Below are 25115 nucleotides of genomic sequence, written 5' to 3' on the forward strand. Positions count from 1 at the left end.
GATATCCTGCCTGATGCACGTGAAGGCCACTCAACACTTCGAGTGCCTCAGCATAGACTTCACGAATCAGAATGTCTATTTCTTCGTGGTCATAGATGAGTACTCCCGGTTTCCTTTCGCCATCCCGTGCCCAGACACCTCCACGGCCACAGTCATCAGGACACTGCTGTAGATCTTCACCATGTTCAGCTACCCCACGTTCATCCACAGTGACTGGAGTCTAGATTCATGAGTGAGGAACTGCGCCAGTACCTGACAGCAAGGGGCATCACAACTCGTCGCACGACTAGTTACAACCTGAGAGCTAATGGACAGATGGAGCACGAAAATGGGGTAATCTGGAAGGCAGTCCTTCTGGCCCTTAAGTCTAAGGGGTGGTCCGTAGAGTACTGACAGGATGCACTCCATGCCATCAGGTCATTCCTGTGTATGGCTACCAATAAGACCCCTCACGAATGACTGTTTTCATTCCCCAGGAAATCAGCAAAGGAAACATCACTCCCAGCATGGCTCACTTCCCCGGGTCTGGTGCTCCTCCATAGACACATGCGGGCCAACAAGGCCAAACCCCTGGTCAAGCAGGTGTCCCTCCTACATGCAAACCATAACTACGCCTACGTTAGGTTCAGCAACAGCAGGGAGGACACCGTCTCAACCAGAGACCTGGCACCAGCGGGAGCACCCACCATGGCAAAACAGCATCCTTCATTCCAGGACCATGCCAACCCGACGCACTCCCCTGACCCTGGACAGCTGTGGGACACCCAAGACCACACCGGCCTGCCACGCCTTCCCCACCCTGGGCACCGCAGACTCATTCCAACTGTGGTAGACGAACCCTCCCCCCACCCATCCAGCGCGTCACACAAACTTCAACTCCAGCCGCCCTGGCCACCCCACCATGCTGCACCACACCAGCCGCTATGGCCCTGCCCCTTGACTATCCCCCATTTACCCTCACAGACCTTCGACCAGGAGCCAACCCTGCAACGGTCGCAGAGACTCGGACGGCCGCCGTACCATCTAAACTTGTAAATAATATACACATGTTTGGGGTTTTGTAGAACATGGAATGTAACCTCCCTCCCGGGACAATTTTAAAGGGTTTGAATGTGGTGATACACCACTTGCCTACTGCGGGGGGCAACCTGTGTATCTGCAGGAAGAGCACTGGAAGACAAGGCAACACCTGGCTGGCTGTCAATCAGCTGACCTGACTGGACCAAGCCCCACCCGGTCGACTGCCAATGACCCGCCGGGATACAAGCTACATCCAGCCCCTTGAGGACAGTCTCAGAGCCAGAACAGCTACTCTCACGGCCAGCTTTGTGAAAGTCTGTGTGGAATAAAGCCTGTAGAACAGACATTATGCTTTTCTGCTCGATAGCACATCACACATCTTTTCCAAAATTAATCCGATATAAATTGTACCTGCTTCCACCTATGGCGTGCATATATGGCTTCCTTCGGAAACTTCCCAGGTGGCAACGAAGGTTTACCTTTAAGAATATTCATTCCCTTTTTTTAGACTTGAAATTTCATCAGTAAACAACAATTTCTGACAAAAGGGGATGATCTCCAATTCAGCATTGGCCAGTTCCTCAACTGTGAGAACTCCTTTTTCTTGAGTCTCAAGATCTCCTGTCTCTTTTTGTCGTAGATCTCTTTGATGGATGTTATCTGATTGAAATTGAGCATGAACATTGCTTGTTTGTTTGTTCTGCCTGCAATGATTCAAAAGCTATCTTTTAAATCTGAGCATCCATGCCGTTGACTTTTTCAAATGATTGCAGGATAAGAAGTAATGGATTAAGCAGGTAACTGTATCCATTCGTTCAGACATAATCTGAACAGCCTTTGCAGTCTTAGTCCTGATTTGAGCGTCCTCTGGTAAAATTTCATTTGGTTTATCAGGCTTTTGAGGCCATTAATTTTGAGGTTGGAGAAGAAATTGAGGCCCATATTTCTTTCTTCAAAAAAGATTGGTCTTTCAAACCTCGGGAAGCCATGTCGGCCAGATTGTTAACTTCGTTAACATATCTCCACTGGAATTGACTTTACTAATTGCAGAAATTCGATTAGCCACAAAAGTATGAAACCTTGTGGTTTTAATGTTTTTTTTTTGAATATTTTATTTATATTTTCACACAAGCTTGTATAGTCATATTCAATGTAATGCCAATAATGGCATTTCACATTCAAATATACATATATTCATTCTCTTTATGACAACATATACAAAGTCGTGTCTCCACCAGCCACTCCCCCCCCCCCCCATATATATATAAAACATGACGACTCACTCACACTTTGACCAACAACAAAACTTTAACACTAGCAAAATAAACGGATTGTCGCAGATCAGATCATTCCTGACTTTCCTTGATTGTGATCAATGCGAGGGAGAGGAAGCCGCAACAAGGAACTGGGAAACTAAACACCGTTGTGCGCCTATGTAGTGCATGTGTGGCTGCCACATCCTATGAAAGGTACCGAATTTGTTTCTCAGGTTCTAAGTTATATTTTCTAGGGGAATGCAGCTCTGCACTTCCACATTCCATCGTTTGAAACTAAGACTAGAGTCGGACTTCCAAGTCGCTGCAATGCACTTCCTGGCCACTGCCAGTGAGATTAATCCAAATTTGATTTGAAATTTGGATAGCTTCATGGTAAGCTTTATATACATTATGTTTCCCAACAGGAACAACTCTGGGTCCTGTGGGAATTGTTTACCTATGACCTTCTCTAGGACTTGGCCTACTTCTTCCCAAAAGGGCCTCTCACCTTGGTACATGACCAAGTTGGGTGCATGAACGTCCCAGTCACCATGCCACATCTGAAGCATTGGTCCGAGAATTCTGGTTTTGACCTGTTTATTTTTTGTGGCGTTTGATACATCTGGTGCAAAAAATTATATTGCACCAACCTGTACCTTGCAATGATGACCGTGGTCATGCTGTCCTGACATAAGTCGGACCAGCATCCCTCATCAATTACAATACCCAAGTCCGGCTCCCATCTTTCTCTCAATCTATGGAGGCCCAGATTGGGTCCATCTGACTGGAGCAAGAAATACATTGCAGAAATGAACTTTTTTTTTTACACTTCCCCTTTGAATCATGGTCTCTATGGCACTTGGACCCAATATGGCCCATAAAAATGATCTTATTTGAAGATTGCAGTGGAATGAATTGACAAATCATATTTATTTTTGAGTTGCACAAACGACATTAGTTGCCCTTGCTCGTAACAATCCTCTATGTAACTGATGCCATTGCGGTGAAAGGCGTGCAGGACCTTGTTAACTACCCTTAATGGTATTAATTTATTAGGAGTCAGGGGCGATTTAGGGGATAGCCCACTTTCAAATATTGGTTAATTTTGTCCAGATATTAATCACTTGTTTTAATGTGGGGCTGCCTTTCTTTCCCAACAGCAATTTAGCATCCCATTTATAAATCAAGTCCTCTGCCATCCTCTCACACACCAGGTGCTCTGCCATCCTCTCACACACCAGGTGCTCTGCCATCCTCTCACACACCAGGTGCAGATCAATTTGTGCCCAGGATGGTACGTACACCTCCTCCTTGGAAGAGAGAGGTGATGTATCTCGACTGGACTCCCCAGTAATATTTTTTAAAGTCTGGCATTCTCAACCCACCTAGACTGTAGTCCCATGTTAATTTTTCAGTAGACACCCTTGCCACCTTACCATTCCAGAGAAATATTCTGACCTTGTGTAGCAGTTGTTTGAAGAAACCCCGGGGTAATGGCACAGGCAATGTCTGGAAAAGATACTGGAGTCTTGGCAACACATTCATTTTAATATAGTTGACCCTGCCCACTAATGTTAAAGGCAAGGACATCCATCTATTTAAACCCTCCTCAGCACTCTCCAGCAAAAGGGTCTCAATTTAACTTGTATAAATTGTTCAAGTTCCCATCAAAATTAATTCCTAGGTATCTGATTCCCTCCTGCGGCCACTTTAAACTACTATTTTCTTTAAGTTGTTCATAAATCCCCTCGGTGAGTGGCATCACCTCAATTTTCTCCAATTTATCTTATACCTGGAGAGTTCCCCATAGCCCTCAAATTCTATGTGCAGTCAAGGCAAAGAAGTTACAGGATCTGTCAGATACATCAGCACGTCATCAGCAAATAAGTAAATGTTGTGCTCCTCCTGGCCCACTTAACCTTTAATGTCTGGATCTTGGTAAATGGCCTCAGCCAATGGTTCCATCGCTAGCACAAAAGAGCCGGTGACAGTGGGCACCCTTGTCTACTAGATCTGGTAAGTGGGAAAGCTGAAGAGATTTTTCCATTGATCATAACCTTTGCCTTGGGCGCATGGTATAGCATCCTAATCCAATTTTGAAAAATTGGTCCTAACCACTCCTTCTTCAGCACTTTAAATAAAAATTCCCACTCTAGTCTATCAAAAGCCTTTTCTACATCCAAGGAAATGGCCAATCCCTTCTCATTTCTGATTTGTGCTAGATCAATTACACCCAACTGTCTGCCAATGTTATCTGCTGCTTGTCTGTCCTGAACAAAGCCTGCCTGGTCTGTGTTTATCAATTTTGGTAAATGCAATGCCAATCTGTTTGGCAGGGCCTTGGCAAGGATCTTATAAATCAGTATTCAGCAGGGAAATTGGTCTATAAGAGGGCAGCAAAAGCAGATCTTTACCGTTTAAGATCATTGTAACAATCACTGTTGTGTAAGATTCTGGGAGGGTCCATGTTCCCTTGCCTGGTCCATCAGCTCCATATACAGAAACATTAGTGAATCCTTAAATTCTTGACAGAACTCAGGTGGGAATCTGTCCTCCCCCAGAGACTTACCAGCCTGTAGTGCACTCAATGCTTTCCCCAGCTCTTCCTCTATAAGAGGAAGGTCTAGTCCCTCCTGCTCCTCTGAGTTTAAGCTTGGGAGATCTAATCTGGCCAGAAACTCGTCCATTTGATTAGAATCCCCAGTCAATTCAGATTTATACAGTCCTTCATAAAATTATTTGAAGATCTCATTAATTTCCTTTGGTTTATAAGAGATCTGGCCATTCCCTGTTTGTATTGCATTGATTGTTTTAGAGGCCTGTTCTGCCCTTAACTGCCAGGCGAGGACCTTGTGAGCTCTTTCCCCCAAACTCATAATACTTTTCCCTTAATGTCGTAAGGGCCTTTTCCATACTATACATTTGAAGGGTATTATATTCCAATTTCTTGTTTGTAAGAGTTTTGTAGTGGTCCTCTAAGCCTGATTTCTGAAAATCCTTCTTTAATTGGGTAATGTCCTTTTCCAATTCCTCTACCTCCCTCATATTATTTTTCTTTTCAGTCTTTGTGACCCCAATTATCTGGTCCCTCCTGTATGCCTTAAGGGTGTCCCAAAGAAGGAATTTATCTGTCATAGAGGGGCAGTTAGTCTCTCAAAACAGGGCAGGGACATCCATCAAAACTCTTAAGAAACTAAAAAACTCAATTTTTTTCAAAAACAGTGTTAAGATGCCACCTGTATGCTGTGTCCTGCTTGTCTTGCATATCTATAGTCAAAACCAGGGGGAGATGGTCTGAGAGAAGCCTTGCCCCATGCTTAGTTTCCATGATCCTACCCCCCACATGGGCTGAAGCCAGATAAAAGTCTAGATTAAGAATCATGTTGCTTTGAGTAAAATAAGTAATCTCTCTTTCTTGGATGCTTTTTCCACCATGCATCTATCAAGTTCAGCTCTCTCATGCATTCAATGGTGGCTTTCGCCACTCTAGTCCTAGTTTTTCATTTTGTGGATTTATCCAGCACCGGATCCAGACGAGATTAAACTCATTCCCCCCCCCCCCCCCCCCAATCAGAATATTTTAATTTGCCTCTACCAATCATAGGGAAATGTCCTGTATAAATTTTTCATCATCATTCACTAGGGTGCAGGATTCTGAATATATCTGATAGTGTACCATAATGAATCTTTCCATTTTGTCTGTAATCACCTTCTGCACCCACACTGGAAGACACTTCCCCACTAGAATTCCTCCCACCCTTGTCTTTGTGCCAAAAGAGGAGCATATGACCTGACCCACCCATCCCCTTTTTAGCTTCTGATGTTCCCGCTCTGTTAAATGCAACTCTTGGAGGAAGGCCAGATCTATCCCCATCTTTTAAATGTGTGCCAAGACCCTTTTTCGTTTCACCTACCGGTTTAAGCTGTTAACATTGAAAGTAGCATACTTTTAGCTATTGCACCAGGGCTTCCTCCCCAAATGTTTTCTCTCCATTTCCACCGCCACATCCCCGGAGACCCAATCACTTACCATCTGGTCCACTCCATCCAATCCACGACAGGCCCTGGGAAAAAAAGGATGCCGCAAACCCATTTGCCCACAACACTACAACATAAATACCCACTCACAACCATACCTCTCCAAATAATGAAAGGGAACACCTACCCCACACACATCAAACATGAGTCTCAGCTCACCTCCACTCACACTTCTGGCAGTCACTCTCCTCCTCTCACCACCATTACCCCTTACCAAGTGGTCCATGACTCTCCACTCTCACCCTCAGCATCCTCCACCCATTCAGTCCCAGAAAACAGAAAACATCCAAAAGCCCATTCTTTATATAACAAAGAAATTCAAGTCCTCCCAGTCTACCAGTTTTAACAATTCTTCAAAGTCTTATTGCCCCTTTTATTCTTTTTCACTTGTTCCTCCATTTACTGCCGGCAGAGTATTTATAAACTGATACACCTTTTCCTTTTCTGTAAAAAAATTTCCTTCCATCCCCCACCTACCGGCAACGATTGTCAGGGGAGTGGGATGGTGCAGAACATAATCATAGCCCTTTTGGTTTGCCATTCGGTTGACTGGTTCAAAATCTTTCTGCCTCTTGAGCAGAATTGCACTAATATCTAGATAAAAGAACAATTTCGACCCCCTGTACCACAAGGGAGTTCCCCTTTGAATTGCCCCTTTTGCCGCCGCCCCTAATATTTTTTCCACCATCTTGAAAATACTTTAGCTTTATAAGGATTGACCGGGATCTTTGTCCCAGTCCTGGCTTAGGAATTTTGGCTCTAAAGACTTCTCCTATTTTAATGGGGGTCTCCAGCACCTCCTTTCCTAGTGCTTCAGGAATCCATTTAGTTAGGAACTCTGTAAGATTCCCTCCCTCAGAGTCTTCTTTCAATACCACTATTTTAAATGTTGCAGTATTTTGTGAAGTTCTCCAGGAAGTCCCTCATACCTCATCTCTTTCTTTAAGGAGATCTTTAATTTCTTGCTCAATTGTGTCAGTTCTATCCTCCCCCAATCTCTCCTCTTCCTCTGTCATCCTGCCTGTTATATTCACCAGGGCCCCCTCCATCCTGTCTAATTTTTCTGACATGTCTCTGTCGCTTCTGTCCACTACCTTCTCTAACCTATTTTTCATTTGGGTCAGAGTCTGTAAAATGTCTTAAGAAGGACTCAGGACCCTCCTCTTCCCTTTTCCGTAGCATCGCGGCCTTCCAGCTTTTCCTAGCCTCGTGGCTGCTCTCTCGCACAAATGACCACTGCCATTGCAGCCATTACATTCGCCCTGCCGACCCTAGTCTCCAATTCGATGGCATTCGTGATCGCTGTCCCGATCAACCTCCTCCGCATCCTCATCAGGAGCTTGCAATTCCTGAGCTCCGGCAGGCTCTACCTGAGCCCACCGCTCCCCGACTCTATGCACCGCCTGTGGACCCCAACCGTTGGGGAGACCACTGCTTTGCGCGCAAATCCGTGAGATGCGAGGGAGACACAGCTTTCCTCCCTCACTCCTGCTCACCCGCTCCAAGGCTTTGACTGGCCTTACTGCCGCTTGGGGCCATTCCTCCATTCTGGGCACCAGCTGCCTGCAGAGCTCCCATTGTTGCTGAGGTTGGGGGGGGTGGTTTACGCTGTCTTCGACGGCCCTCGGGTCAGCACCGCCATTACTCCCGACACGAGGCTCCTCCACTTGTCTCGGATCCTTGTCAGATCGCTCATATCCTCGTTGTAATTTTGTTTTTTTTTTGTTGAAGCTTCCTCATCCTCCTTGTAATCAGGCAAGATTTTTACTTTTTTTGTCCTGAATTTCAATTTTTAATGCTGTTTTCTGGTCCAGGTCTGGGATCTCCTAGGATCTGCAGCCTCCTAAACTCTCACCATTACGTGATGTACTTGAGCACAGAGGCGCTATCAGTCTAAAATATGGAATCTACTAGATCCATCTGCAATTTTTTTTTCAACATTGTGTCCATTCTGCTTGCCATGGTTGCAGCTATCAACTCTGTTCAAGGAATAGTGACTAACTTTAATGGAGACACTCTGGCCTTTCCCATAACAAATCCACAATGTACCTGATTCCTGTTATCATGCAGTAATCGGTAACTAACATTTCCTTAACTGTCTTCACATGCATCTGCAAAATGATGCAATTGAGCAGATATTTCAGTTCCAAAATTTGTGAGTTTGATTTATCTTGAAGTTTTCAAGCTTACAAAGATCCTGTATCCAACATGTCCATTCCAGATCCTGTATCCAACATGTCCATTCCTATTTAATGGATTCTGGTATTTCATCATCCCAACCAATCTTTTTCCTACACAAAATTTGTAGGATCTTTTTGGCAATCAGGACAATTGGTGCCAATATTCCTAGATGATAATATTGAACTGACAGTTGACAGAATCCCCCTTCTAGTGAGAGGCCGATCCTTCAAAATGACTTTAAACTTAAAACATCAGACTGTCCACCTAACACCCTCTCCACAGGAATGTGGTCATGGTTGAAGTCCAGATTCTTCATTTCTTTCACCTTATTTGCTTCAGTTAGGCAGCCGATACCTGTCGATTGTTACTTGTCCATTTGGTAAGTAGAAAGCCTCCTTTAAAATAGATCGCTCTTAACTCATGACAAAGCTCTGTGGCTTCTGTTTTTGAAGTTGCAGATGTAAGACAGTCATTTACATAGAAGTTATTCCTGATGGTTCTTATAACTTGAGAGCTAAATTGTTTCATATTGTCCTCAGCACACTTTATAAGGTCAAAATTCGCACAACTTAAAGTCGATCCAAATAGATGCCCTGTAATTCTGATTCTACCATGTTCTGACTGTAGTCTCCATCAGGCCCCAAAGGAATCGTAATAAGTCATGGTCATCATTTGGTACTTTCACCTGATGGAACATTGCTTTAATATCTGCAATAATGACGACAGGTTCTTTACAGAACCTCATTAAGACTCCTATCAATGTACCAGTCAACTCAGGACCCTGCAAGAGTTGAGAACTTAGTGAAACCCGCCCCCCACCGAAAGGTTGCTCCACAATCAAAGACCACACGCGGTTTTTTCTTCCATGATTGGAAAACCCCATGGTGGGGTAAATACCATTTTCTGCCATCACCACGTTTCAAGATATCATCTGGTATTTCCTCTGCATAACCTTGAAATATCACATCAGACACACATTTGGTGTAGTCTGAATGAAAGGAAGAATCTTTCTTGAATTTTCTCTTTAAATTCAGTGTACACTGTTTGACAATGCTTCTATTATCAGGCATGCATATTTCCCTTTTTTTCCCCCAAAGGTAATTCAATGCAATAATGATCATTCACTAGCTTGGGAGTTTTTGTCACCTTTGAAGGTTTTTCGTCGTCCCTGGGGCACTCAAAAAAGTCATTCTTGAAATGCTGCTCCCACAGCCTATCAAGCTTAACCATTGATATCTTGTGATACTTATTGCCGACTGATGTTGAACCTCTCTTCTTCCTCCTAATGGTCGAATTGTCCAACCAACCATAAGGTCCATCTCCCACACTCCTTATCATATCTATTGGTTCCAAAGCTTTTGGTACATCTGAACCAATCAACAACTCAATCTCAGAGTTGATTTCACGTAAACAAACATTGTTCAAATGTGTCCATGGTTCAATGTCGTCTTGATGTGGGAAGTTTCCTTTATGCACAGGCATTATTTTCTGAGTGTATACACCTGGAAGTTCACAAAAATCATTATTATCCAGTCCAGCAATTTCTGGGCCCAAAACAATGTTGGTTTCAACATGTTTAAATTGACCTATAGTTCTCAAGAGAATTTTTATATTTCTTCCTTGAAGATTAAGTTTATTCATTAGCCCCACGGTGCAAAATGACACAGTGCTTCCTGGGTCAAGAAATGAATAACTATGCACTATTGCATTTCCTTTCTTGGCTTTGATTTGTACAGATACTGTTAAAAATTTAGACCATTTTTCAATACCGAGGCTTCAGCACGGTTTTCATCTGCTTCTTTTCTTGCTGTTTGTTCCTTTTCCGTATCCCTTTTTTCCTGGAAGACACATAGCATTTTGGGATGTATTTGACTACATATGTCATAGCCGAGCTACGTTTTGCAGTTTTTGCTGATGCATCCTTTACACAATCAAAAATTTCCTTCAAAAAAAAACAATTTTCTCACTATGCATCTTTTTTTCTACCTGCCCACACTTCTCCAAAGCATTCTTATCATTACAGGCAAACATTTCTTCACATCAGGCAAACTTTCATTTTCCTTCATTTCTTTATCCATCACTGCCAGGGAGGTGGAAAATGTAGTTTCCTTTAAGTTTGGTTGAAGGTAATGATTTGGACCGCTCAAGTTCTTTACTTGCTGTTTGAGTGCCTTTGAGATTTCCATACATTGGATCTGTGACAACGTCCACTTGCCCTTCAATGAACTCTACCAAATCCTTAAAAGTAGCTGTTTAATTGCATCTTTTCTGGTATTCAACAACTGAACTTCTCCATAGTGCTTTCATCTGGTACGGTAATTTATTTAAAAAGATTAGCATATTAGTAGATATGTCAAGATCTCATAGATGGCTGATCTCCGTAATGACGACGCAACATCTCTTAGAAAGAGGGCGTAAGCTTGTAAAGCCTTCGTGTCATCTGGTTTTATTGACGATCATGAATGAGCCTTCTGTACACAAGCTGTAGAAATTTTATGCTTGCTGCCAAAATGCTTCTTTAGTAAAACCTTAGCCTTTTCGAATCCTTCATTTGGGGCATATGATGGCAACTCTACAAGTTCTTGTGGTTGTCCACTTGTGAACTGCTCCAAATAATATAGATAATCCTCCAATTTTTGGGTCTTAATTTCAATACTGTGTTCAAAGTTTTTCATAAACGCTTGGAATTGAAGTGGGTCACCATCAAAAACTGGAATCTTTCTTTTTGGCAGAGAAGAGAGAGACTGTAATTGCATTAATGATGCAGTCATTTCATCTTGCCTTCTCATGCCTGGGCGCAAGTTACTTTGTTCACCTGGATTTCTACCACCTGTCAGGAGCGAGTAATATTCTGGTTCATAAGATGGCATTAGGCTCACATCTTTGTCCACTGGGGTCTTTTTTTTTTAATATATATTTTATTTACAAATTTTCAAGTCAAACAGTGCAAAAGACAAAATCTTTCCGAAAAAAGTAATATACATCCATTAATAGCTATAATTAACTATACCTCCCCTCCCCCTCCTCCTCTCTCTCTGAATAAAGTAAGAAAAAAATAAAGAGCAAGAAAACAAGATAGTTCAAGACTAAACTAAAAAGGGGAAAAAAAGAGAGGTCATTAGGTCTGCACCCTCCATCTTCTGGGTCTTAAATTATCCAGCTTTTCTAGATCCAGGGGAGTCGTACAGATACTGGGGTCATTACCGGGGTTTGTGATTTTGCACCACTGTGCCTTAACCTGGCTAATTCAGGACTAGGCATGTCTTATAACCCTAACACTGGCTTTTCTTTGGTATTAAATATTTTCTTTTTCCGTTGTCCTTCCTCAAAATGCGACTCCAAAACACAAGACATTTTAGATCATTTACTTTAAGCACCAGATACCTCTGAGCCTTCTAATACCCTTGACTTGGACTCATTAACATTTTTTTTTCTCTCAGTTCCAGTTGCTCCTGGGCTGCTCCTCTTTCTTCCTTAGCTGGTTCTGTTCTCTTCATAATACAATTAATACAGAATATACCTTCAAACAAACATGGTTTATATATAAAAAAACCCTCTAATCTACCCCTATCCCCTTATACTAACATTACCACCCTCCCAACATCAGAACATTTATCTATAACCTCACTAAACCCTAAAATGAAAGAAAGAAAATTAGGAGAAATAACCAAAAACAACAATAACCAAACCATGAGAGGAGGAAACCCTGCCACAACTAGGTCCAAATTTTTAAAATTCCAAATCCAAATAATCCTTATAAGAACTCCAAACCTTCTTGAAAGTAGAGTATTTCCATGTAATTGCAATATATTTCCTCACTATTGTTAAAGCTAAAATCTTAAAAAAAGCTATTTGAAATTTGTCTAAACCATTTTTTAAACAAATTGTACTTATATCACGAATTAAGAAGATTTTTTGATCCAAAGTAAACTTAATTTTCAAAATATCATGTAAAAATTCCTTAACCAGAGACCAAAAAGGTTTAACTTTTTCACATAACCATATTGAATTTAAAAAAGGTCCCCTTATCCTTCTGACATCAAAAACATAAATCAGAAGAAATCAAATGATGTCTCTTTAAATGTTCTGAGGTTACATATAATTGATGTAGAAAATTATAATGTACGTCTATATTCAACATTAATAATCTTTGTCATGCTAACTTTACAGATAGTTTCCCAATGATCTATATTAAATTCAACTCCTAAATCCTTTTTCTATTTTAATATTGACTTTTGTAGATTTATTTTAAACATTTTCTGTTGCAATAATTTATATATTTCAGATATAAATTCTTTATTTCCACCTTCCCGATTTATAATTTCTTTGGAAGTTCCATATTTTTCCTTTAAGAATCATAAAACAACAATTTAATTTCATAATAACAAAAAAGCGAATGGGTTGGTATTTGATATCTTTCTTTCATTCTTTCAAATGAAAAATATCGATTTAAATCATAACAATTATTTACTATCTTAATGCCTTTCTGATCCCAAATTTTAAGATGATTATTAACCATAAAAGGAAAAAATTTATTCTGATACAGAGAAGTATATCTAGATATTTTACCTCGAGTACCAATTTCTTTATATATCTTTCCCCATATTTCTATCAAATGAGATAATATTGGTGACTTATATGGGTGAGGAAATTTAGTATTCCATTTATAAACAAATTGATCCTTTCTATTTTCATTAATTCTATTTAATTCTATATCTGCCCAAGTTAACAAACCATCAGAATCAAACATTCTATTATTGAATTCTAACTGAGCAGCTTTATAATAATTTTGAAAATTTGGAAGTTGTAAACCTCCTAATTTGTATTTCCATGTTAATTTCTGAATGGGTACCCTTGTCATTTTAACCTTCCATAAAAACTTGTACTCTATTCAATCTTTTAAAAATATGTTATGGATTTTACATGGAATAGATTGAAAAATATATTGAAGACTTGGAAATATATTCATTTTAATACACTTCACTCTCCCTATTAAATTTATTGGTAAGTCTTTCCATCTAACTAAGTCATCTTTAATTTTTGATAATAGCAGTAAATAATTTAAAGCATATAAATGATTTATCTATCTATTTTAATACCTAAATATTTAATATGATCTGTTCATTTAAACCATGCTACATCTTTATAAGAAGAATAATCAGCTTCAGACAATGGCATAAGTTCACTTTTCTTCCAGTTAACTTTATATCCCGATAGTTCTCCATATTGTTTTAATCTTTCCTGTTAAACTTTTAACGGCTCTTGTGTTCTGTTAAATAAATCAATACATCATCAGCAAATAAACTAATCTTAAATTCATCTAATCCTGTTTTAATATCTTTTATATCACTATCCTGCCTTATTAACTGTGCTAAAGGTTCTATCACCAATGCAAATATGCCGGTGACAAAGGACAATCTTGTCTAGTTGATCTTTCAAACTTAAAGGACTCAGATAAAAGTCCATTTGTCACAACTCTAGCCTTTGGATATTTATATATTACCTTAATCCAACTTATAAACATTGATCCAAATCAAAACTTTTCCAACACTTTACATTTTAAAAAAACACCATTCAACCCTATCAAATGCTTTTTCAGCATCTAATGATAAGACTATTGGTAAATTGGATTTCTTCCGTGAAACATTAATTAAACTAATTAATTTAGTTATATTATCTGCAGAATAACGACCTTTAATAAAACCCGCTTGTTCAATATGAATCAACATCGATAAAAATTGAGCTAATCTATAAGTTAGAACCTTAGTCAAAAGTTTATAATCAACATTCAATAATGAAATTGGTCTATATGACTCTAGATTCAAAGGATCCCTATCTTTCTTAAGAACAAGTGTTATAATAGCTTGTGAAAAAGAGTCTGGTAAAGTTTGTGTTTCTCTAGCTTGCTCAAAAACTTCAATAAACAAAGGAAACAATAACTTCTGAATTTTTTTTGTAAAATTCTGTAGTAAACCCTCCCTCTCCTGGAGATTTATCATTCGGCATTAATTTAAGAACTGTTGTAATTTCCTTAAGATTTATCAGTTTCTCCAGTTCTCTCCTAATCCATTCATTCAAAATAGGTAATTGTAATTTATTTAAAAATGTATCTATTTTAACTTGATCTTGTTCAACTTCTAAGGTATATAATTTCGTATAAAATTCTTAAAACTCCTTATTAATATCCTGAGATTTATATGAAATTCTTGAATTTTTTCTAATAGCATTTATTGTTATACTTGCTTGGTCAGATTTCAATTGCCATGCCAAAACTTTATGTGCCCTTTTTTGTTTATATCTTTGCAAATAAATGTTCAAACCTATAAGTTTGTAATGTATTATATTTCAATTTCTTGGAAGTTAATTGTACTTTTTTCTCTTCATCAAATGGATTTCTTTGTAATTCTTTTTCCAGAACATTTATTTATTTCTCTAATGTATCTTTATCAACTAAATATTGCTTTTTAAGTTCAAAAGTAAAACTAATAATATGGCCTCTTAAATATGCTTTTAATGCATCCCATAAAACAAATTTACTATCCACAGACCGTATATTTATATCTAAAAACTGTTGTATTTGCTCAGTAATAAATTTACAATATTTAGTTAATAAAGATACATTAGAGAAATAAATAAATGTTCTGGAAAAAGAATTACAAAGAAATCCATTTGATGAAGAGAAAAAAGTACAATTAACTTCCAAGAAATTGAAATAATAAATTACAAACTTATAGGTTTGAACATTTATTTGCAAAGATATAAACAAAAATACTATGGATTAGGAAAAAGGGCACATAAAATTTTGGCATGGAAATTGAAATCTGACCAAGCAACTAGAACAAATGTCCAATGATATATAGAATTCATTTTTTCTGTTTTTGTATGTCAATAGAACAAGTGAATGATCTGATAGAATTCTAGACTTGATTTCAACCAATACCACATTATCTAATAACTGAGCTGATAACAAAAAAAATTCTAGAATAAGTATCATATTGATCTGAATAAAACAAATAATCTCTCTCTTTTGGGTTTAATCTCCTCCATATATCAATCAAATTCACTTCTTTCATTAAATATATCAATTTTTTAGCCATATTTGTTCTTGATACTGTTTTAACAGATTTATCTACTAAAGTATCTAAACAGCAATTAAAATCAACCCCAATCATAATTTGGTCATAGGATGGTGCCAAATTAAGAAAAACATCTTGAATAAACATCTCATCATCAACATTTTGTACTTAAATATTCACATGCCCATGAATCTGAATAAATTTTACAATTTACTACCAAAACTCTTCCTACTGATTCATTTACAGATTCTGAACTGAATGATAAATTTTATTAACCAAAATTGCTCCACCTCTAGCTTTAGAATTAAAAGTAAACACTTGACCCACCCAATCTCTTCTTTTAATTTTTGATGTTTTTTCAGTTAAATGAGTCTCTTGCAAAAATGCAATATGAATCTTTAATTTTTTAATATAAGCTAACACTCTTTTTCTTTTAATCGGATTATTGAGCCTGTTCGCATTAAACATAGCAAATTTTAAATTAGCTATCTTATTTCAAAACTATCCTAACCTGTGTAGCAGGATCCCCATCCACATAGAACATACACAAATTAATCCACATCTCCTCAACAAAGTAAAGAAAGAAAGAAAAAAATCCCCAAAACAATTTAAAAAAATCCTCCCTCCCTCCCAACCTTGCAAAGTACCTAGTGTACTACCCCCCTCAATGACATGGGTAGCGGCCTAAGCCACTGAGTGACCAACAGTTTCAGTTTGAGATACAATGAGATTTTGCATCTCTCCCAAACAGAAATAGCAAAACAGTACAAACAAAAAGTTCAAGTATGATAAGCTTCTTCCAACTCTTTATTCACTTGCTTCTCATTAATAGATATCTCTTCGGAATCACTACATTCTTTCTTTTGCATCTTATCCTTCTGGTCTTTCTGTGCTTTCTTCTTTTCTCCTTCTGCACCTTATTATTCCATCTCTCTGGAAACTCCATTTGATTTTTGCATCTTAGAAGATGAAGACTGACCCTTTTTAAGATCAGGTAAAGAATTGGCAAAAATCAATGCATCTCCATCGTCATCAAAAAATTGAGATTCATATTCCCCATAAAAAACCTTTAAGACTGCAGGGAATCTGAAAGCAAATTTACAGCCTTTCTACTAGAGGACTGTTTTCACCAAATTAAATTCTTTATGTCTTTTAATAATATTTTAACTAAGGTCCACATAAAAGAACATTCTTCCATTCTGAACCATCAAAGAGCCTCCATGTTGTCAGGCATTTTGAACTGCCAATCTTAATATCAGTTCTCTGTGTGACAGGGTATATAGAAATGTTTTTGGGAGATAAATTAGGAAAGGTTTGTTAGAGTAGGTCACATGCAAACACTTTAAAACAAATCTTATTTGAAATAAGAGAGACATAGTGGCTTCTCACACATTTATGCAGGAGCTATTTAGAGTGCTCAGACAGGGTTCACTGATGGGTTCTTGTTTACCCAAAAGCCACAAATGAAAGAGCAGACTTGTGGCCTATTGTCTACAGACTTGCTGTTGTAAGAGGGTCATGTGGTTTTGCAAGCAGAGAGAGTCAAACAGGCTGTTTCAGTCTCAGAGTGTGTGTGTGTGAGAGGGAGAGAGAGAGAGACCAGTGTCAGCCAACTGAAATAGGAAAGGATGGCAAGAAGCTCCAGTGTGGAAAATGGCCTAGTCAGCATTTGTGATTCATTCAAGAAGAGAGGACTGGCTGTCTAATGTTTCACTTGGAATAAGAGAAACAGAAAGGAACTCTGTGGTGACCTGAAAGAAAGTAGTTATCATCTGGAGAACCCTGATGGGACAAGTTTTAGTCAGCAAGACACTGAGGTGACTGAGGGAAGTACCTCTGTTGTGGATGTCCTGGAACAACACATCTCTCTCTGAAAACCTACAAGAATCTTTTTTTTTTCCATTTTGTATCAATCTTTATTGCATTGTACTCATTTTTATTTATTGCACCATGAATCATATCAATAACAATATTTACAAATGTTCATTATTAAAATATACACAGTGACATTTCCTTTTTTCCCCTCTTCCTCCCTCTCCCCTCCCCACTCTCCTTCAAAAACCAATAAATAATAAAACACAAAACAAAGAAATAACAAAAAGCAAAGTCGTATCGCCCACTTTTACATATTTAAATCTTAACGTGTTTGTATTCATCACTTTAAGAGATGGAGGTTTGAGGTCGGCATTTTCTAACATATTTTGTGTATGGTTCCAAAATTTGTTCAAATAATGTATACCTGTCTTTTAGATTGTATGTAATGTTTTTGTAATTTTGTTCATTTCCAGATACCATTCTTGCATTTTTAGGTTTGCTTCCATTTTCCAACATGTCATTCTACACTTTTTTGCTGCTGTCTCTGTCTAATTTTAGTCCTAATTTTTTTTGTCTCATATTATTTAACAGAAAAATTTCTGTTAAAATAATCTTTTGGTATATTATTTTATGTGATTTTGTTTAATATTAGGTTTAAATCTTCCCAGAAACTTTTCACTTTTGAACATGTCCAAATTGCATATAATGTTGTTCCAGTCTCTTGTTTACAGCAGAAGCTGTTGGGTCCCACCCTTTTAATTTCTGAGCAGTAATATATATAGCCAATGTATCCAGTTACATTGTATCATACGTAATCTGGTAATTATTGTGTTCCTCATAGATTCCTGCACATAACTCCTCCCATGTTTTGTTCTTTATCCTTATATTTAAATATTTTTCCCAACTTTGTTTTTGTTTATACCTTGTTTCATCCTCTTCCTTATATTGCAGTTTGTTGTACATGTTGGTTATAAATTTTTTAACTATCATTGTGTCTGTGATTAAATATTCATAGCTGCTACTTTCTGGTATCTCAGGCTATTTTCCAATTTATATTTTAAATAAGTTTTCAACTGTTAACATGCAAACATTGTATCTTGTGTTATTCCATATCTATCTTTTAATTGCTCAAATGTTAATAAATTATTTTCTAAAAATCAATCTTCTATTTCCTTGATTCCTTTTCTAGCCCATTCCTTGAAAAATAAATGATCTATTGTAAAAGGGTTTTGTGTCAATAACATTTTTGATATTTGATATTCTCTTCCATATTTTAAGGATGTGATGTAATACTGGTGAATTGTTGTATGGCACCAACTTTTCATCCCATTTGTAAAGTTCGTATTCTGGGGCATTTTCTCCCAATTTATCTAATTCTATCCTAGTCCAGTCTGTACAAGAACCTTCCTGAGCAGTAACCATTTACCTTTCAAGCACCAAAGCCTGGCGAACTTTATACATGTTAAATTCTGTGCACAGTAATAAGAATTGCCTGCAACCAGTGAACTTGGAGGAATGAGAAGTGAGATTGGACTGTGAACCAAAGAACTTTTCTGAAGGGGGTTAGAAGGGGGTTAAGTTAGGTAAAGTAAGTTAATAGTGATAAGTTAAAGTTTGTTTCTATTTTCATGTTTAAAGATAATTAAAAGCAACTTTTGTTTAAGTAACCATGTGTCTTGGTGAATATCTATTACTGCTGGGTTTTGGGGTCCTTTAGGCTCGTAACATTTGTCCTTTAGGCTCGTAACACCTCACCAAAAAAGACCAAGGTGGCTGACTAGGCAATGGTTTCCTTCTAATCAGTCTGTGGACCATATCCAATTCAAACCCACCGGGAAACAAATCTGATCCTAAAATCTCTGGAATCCATTTTTGAAAAAATTGTACTGGTTCAGAGCCTTCAAAATCTTCCGTAAGTCCCACTATCTTTGCATAACTCCTCGAGCTTTGATTCTCCAAAGAATCAATTTTCTTCAATAGATCATTTTTCTCTATTCTCCATCCAGTAAAAGAATCATCAAAAGTATTCAATTTCTGTTGACATTGATCTATATCACAAACACAATCAATCCTCCAGCTTATCTTCCATCTTAACCTTTTCTTGTAGCAAAATATGCTAAAGTAGTGGATAAAGTACATCAGCTTTAACAGTTGTTATATCTTCCAATAACATTGGAAAGCTAATTATTTACAGATTTAAAACCCAAAGAAATCTGTTGAGACATTGCTTGACATTGTTGTTCAAAATAGTCTTTACATTTAGCTGTAGGCTGACCATGAGCTGCAAACACTTCTTCAGCTTCTTCCTCAGTAAATTCCAGTTCTTCCTCCAAGCTTTCAGCTCCAACCAGTTCTTCAGCTTCCACCACAGTTATTTTTTGCTTCCCCTTCCACGGGTTTTAGGTCCATCCTCTACTGGCCCAGCGTCACTGGGTCGGTGAGCACCAGCCACCTCCCCCCCACCCCCTAGCGTGCTATTTCTTCATCTTAAGTGAAATAGCGTCGCTTGATGTCAGCACCATCTTGCCTGGAGCTCCGTGGCACTGATGCCAGCGTCACTCTCAGAGCCACTGGTTGTTATCACTGGGGGCGAGGAGGAACATTATTCAAATCCCCCTGATCCAGCTCTGAGGTAGGCCTCACTTCCTTCAAAGTTAACAATTGTTTTAAAATCGGTTTCTTCATCGTTTCAGCTTTAGCTTTTTTCATAATTATTTCTGCTTTTTATGCTTTCTTAAAACTTTTATACTGTTAGAAAGGGATTTCAAAACGGGCTTTTCTTTAATCTGTCGGGAGAGGTGACCACCCACGTCTCTCACCTACTTCATCAGACCACGCCCCCTTTTCCAAGGTTTATTAAACGATATTAAACATTGTTAACATATTATAAGTTGCTAATACATTGTAAGACATAGTTAAATGATGATTAAACGGTCAATAGTAATTATCAGACTGCCTGTTTATTCTACTTTTGGTGAACAAAGGAAACTAAACTAACATGTAATCTCTAATAAGCCATAAAACCTTGACTCGAAGGCATTGCAAGAAGACACTTAAATCATATGCAAACAATATCTTGAAAGCTGCTAGCAGAATTTGCTTGCAACTATGAAATACATTTTAAACCTTGCATATTTAGTCGGCCACAAGCAATAACTCCATTCTTTACAATTTAATGATGTGGAAATATAAAAGACAATACAAATCATTGGTTAATCCCTGAACACAGTCATAAGGATTGTGATGCACTATTAACATAAACCCATTATGTGTAAAGCAAACTGCTCATTATGAATGGTGGGAGCAGCTATGATCCTTATTCACACCTCTGTAGCCAATTCTCAGTAAGAAAAGAACTGAATATTCCACAAAGCAACTCAACAGTTGGGAAATGCTGTCCTCATGTTCATTTTATCAGTTATTGGCTCTGAAGGAAGAAATTTCAAGAGCGCTTCAACCTATGGGTAAAACCTTGCTCTAACAGAATACTTTATTTCATAGAATTATTTGCTCATTGTGCTACACCATTGATCATGTATAAATATAAAATTAGTATGCATAATGAATATAAAAGGTGGAAAGATGAAAGATACAAAGAAAAGTTAAAAGGAATAAGCTAAATAGGAAGATAAGTATGTCAATTCAAAGGTAAAATGCTGCAGGTATTGGAATCAAGTCAAGTCATCAATCTGAAACATTAACCCCATTATGTTCTCCAATGCTGCCTCCTGACCTGTTTTATTTAAGAGTGTATCAATGTTACCAAGTGTTATATCTGGGAGTTTACACCTATGGTTTCCTATTTGTAAAGTTTGTGATATGTTCTATCATGGCAAATTTTAAATTATGCTTATGTTTCTCACAAAAAAAATGGGGAGAATAGGACCAATAATACATTCAAATCCACCAAAATTGATCTTTGAACTTTGTGAAAATAGGGCATGGAATAATTCTGGAATTTTTCCACATCCCTATATGATGGTAATTTATTATTTAAAAATTGAAATGCATCTTGCATGACAATTATTAACAATTTTTTTTTTAAGAACTTTGAAAGAGCATTACCTTCGGAATCACTAGATACATAGCGACAAAACATATAATGCAACTTTTTTGTGCACTGGCTTTAACTTACTGGCCACCCTTTCTCACAGCGTGTTTTTTCAATACCGCACTTCACCATCTCAAAGTCGGGTCCACCCCAGTTCCGAACATTACGTCGACTGCCCACTCTTTTGTCCCCCTCAGGCAAGGGACCTGTACGTCGACGATCATCCAGGAAATTTCTAACTGGATTCTTGTCAACTATTCCTTCCTAAAACGAAGGGAGGTTACTCATCAGAGAGATACAAGTTCACTTCAACAATCTGTATATAAACTCTCAGATCAGCATCACACAGGAGGTATTATGCTATTTTGCCAAATTATGAACATATTAAACAATAAATACCTTTATTTTGATCAAATTTCATAATTTCTTTCAGCAGAGATCTATTTTTAAGGAAACTTTTGTTATTTGCAACATTACAAATATCTTTCACTTCCCTCTCCTCTCAGCATTCCAAAGAGCTCTCATATCTGAAATTCAGCCCTTTCATCCAAGGTGGTGATGAGATCTGGAGCCTGGCAAAACCAAATTGGGCACTAGTGAGCAGATTATTAGTGAGTAAGTGGCATCTGATAGCACTGTCAATGACATCCCTCATCATTCTGCTGAGGACAGGCAGTAGAGTGAAACAAAGTTCCAACTTCTTTTCTACATCTAAAATATTGGTCCGATATATTCAATCTCCATCTACTCAATTTCTGAGGGGTAATATACAATTGATGTAAAAAATTGTAATGGAGTAATCTACATCTTGCATTGATAGTATTAGACATAACTTTACATAAATCTTGCCAGACCTAAATCTTGTTCCCGTCTTTCTTTTGAATTAAACAAACCTACTTTAGGTGTTTGTTCTTGTAACAACGTATATGCTATTGAAATAAATTTTTTAGTAATTCCATCCACTATATTTTGTTCTAAATCTGTAAGATTATTAAAAATCATATCAGATGCTAATTTCTCTCTTAGACTCTTAATTGAAAATAACAAAATAATGTATTACGAGGAATATATCATATTTAATTTTTAATTAATCAAATGACATTAATCTATCATTATTATAATGATCTCCCAATCTTGAAATTCCTTTATTATTCTAAATATTTTAAAAGATTTCACTCTCTTTACTCCTAAATTATTTTTGTTGATTTTCAATTGAAATTTGTTTAATCAGCTTTAGTAATAGCAAGGAAATATATCACTCTTACATGGAAATCAGATGTTTCATTAAAATTAGAAAGTTGTATTCCTTTAGAAAAAAAGTACTTATAATTTAAAGGGTAAATAATTGGTATTTTTACAAAATTGGAGCCTGTATGCTAGAATAATGAGATTAAAATTATAATTTTTTCATTATTTTGAATTCTCCTGAACAATGAAGCTTTTCCTAAATGACTTCCGGAACAATATTTTTTAGGATCCTTGAGTGTCATCTGAAGCAATCAGAATTAATATATAGCTATGTTTTTATGTATTTTATATTTAGATTAAGGTCATTGGGATTAGTTTAGGACAGGGGAGGGGTTTAGGGTTTTTTTTTAGTTTTTAGTTTTCAGTTTTAGTTGCGTCTTTTAGATTTTTTCTTGAATATTTTATTTATATTTTCACACAAGCTTGTAGAGTCATATACAGTGTCATGCCAATAATGGCAGTTCACATTCAAATATACATATATTCAATCTCTTTATGACTATATATAAAAGCCCGTGTCTTTACCAGCTCCCCTCCCCCACACATAAAACAAGAAGACTCATTCACACTTCGACCAACAACAACAAAACTTTAACACTAGCAAAATAAATAATAAATAAGGGACAGGAATTGTCGCAGCTTAATGGGCGCCCACTGGGCTGATACTCATTCTTGACTTTCCTTGATTGGGATCAATGCGAGGGAGAGGAAGCCGCAGTAAGGAACTGGGAAACTAAATACCGTTGTGCGCCTATGTAGTGCATGTGTGGCTGCCACATCCTATGAAAGGTATTGAATTTGTTTCTCAGGTTCTAAGTTATATTTTCTAGGGGAACGCAGCTCTGCACTTCCACATTCCATTGTTCGATACTAAGACGAGAGTCAGACTTCCAAGTCGCCGCAATGCACTTCCTGGCTACTGCCAATGAGATTAATCCAAATTTGATTTGAAATTTGGATAGCTTCATGGTAAGCTTTATATACATTATATTTCCCAACAGGAACAACTCTGGGTCCTGTGGGAATTGTTTACCTATGATCTTCTCTAGGACTTGGCCTAGTTCTTCCCAAAAGGGCCTCTCACCTTGGTACATGACCAAGTTGCGTACATGAACATCCCAGTCGCCATGCTACATCTGAAGCATTGGTCCGAGAGTTCTGTTTCGACCTGTTTATTTTTTGTGGCGTTTGATACATCTGGTGCAAAAAATTATATTGCACCAACCTGTACCTTGCATTGATGACCGTGGTCATGCTGTCCTGGCTTAAGTCGGACCAGCATCCCTCATCAATTACAATACCCAAGTCCGGCTCCCATCTTTCCCTCAATCTATGGAGCCCCAGATTGGGTCCATCTGACTGGAGCAGGAAATACATTGCAGAAATGAACTTTTTTTTTTACATTCCCCCCTTTGAATCATGGTCTCTATGGCACTTGGACCCAATATGGCCCATAAAAAAGATCTTATTTGAAGACTGCAGTGGAATGTCTGAATTGACAAATCATATTTATTTTTGAGTTGCACAAACGACATTAGTTGCCCCTGCTCATAACAATCCTCTATGTACCTGATGCCATTGCAGTGACAGGCGTCCAGGACCTTGTTACCTACCCTTAATGATATTAATTTATTAGGCGTCAGGGGCGATTTAGGGGACAGCCCACTTTCAAATATTGGTTAATTTTGTTCCAGATATTAATCACTTATTTTAATGTGGGGCTGCCTTTCTTTCCTGACACCAATTTAGCATCCCATTTATAAATGAAGTCCTCTGCCATCCTTTCGCCCACCAGGTGCAGATCAAATGTGCCCAGGATAGTACACCTCCTCCCTGGAAGAGGGAGGCGATGTATCTTGTCTGGGCTCCCCAGTAATATTTTTTAAAAGTCTGGCATCCTCAACCCACCTAGACTGTAGTCCCATGTTAATTTTTCAATAGACACCCTTGCCACCTTACCATTCCAGAGAAATATTCTGACCTTGTGTAGCAGTTGTTTGAAGAAACCCCGGGGTAATGGCACAGGCAATGTCTGGAAAAGATGCTGGAGACTTGGCAACACATTTATTTTAATACAGTTAACCCTGCCCACTAATGTTAAGGGCAGGAGGGCAGGGACATCCATTTATTTAAACCTTCTTTGACACTCACCAGCAAGGGGTCTTAATTTAACTTGTATAAAAATTGTTCAAGTTGCCATCAAAATTAACTCCTAGGTATCTGATCCCCTCCAGCTGCCACTTTAAATTACTATTTTCTTTAAGTTGATTATAAATCCCCTCGGTGAGTGGCATCATCTCAATTTCCCCAATTTATCTTATACCTGGAGAGTTCCCCATAGCCCTCAAATTCCACATGCAGTCAACGCAAAGAAGTCACAGGTTCTGTCAGATACACCAGCACATCATTAGCAAATAAGTTAATTTTGAG

General features: G+C 37.9%; 1 protein-coding gene across 8 annotated transcripts in view; it reads right to left on the minus strand.

Moving 5' to 3' along the window:
- LOC138753842 (coiled-coil domain-containing protein 9-like) overlaps positions 1–25115 on the minus strand; it is a 299921-nt gene that overhangs the window by 142922 nt on the left and 131884 nt on the right. For all 8 annotated transcript variants that reach the window (XM_069917295.1, XM_069917298.1, XM_069917301.1 and 5 more), the window contains one exon: positions 21522–21701. In XM_069917295.1, the coding sequence (XP_069773396.1) occupies positions 21522–21701 (180 nt within the window). The remainder of the gene's footprint in view (positions 1–21521; positions 21702–25115) is intronic.

The sequence above is a fragment of the Narcine bancroftii genome, chromosome 2, assembly GCF_036971445.1.
Source record: "Narcine bancroftii isolate sNarBan1 chromosome 2, sNarBan1.hap1, whole genome shotgun sequence".
Taxonomy (NCBI): Eukaryota; Metazoa; Chordata; class Chondrichthyes; order Torpediniformes; family Narcinidae; genus Narcine; species Narcine bancroftii.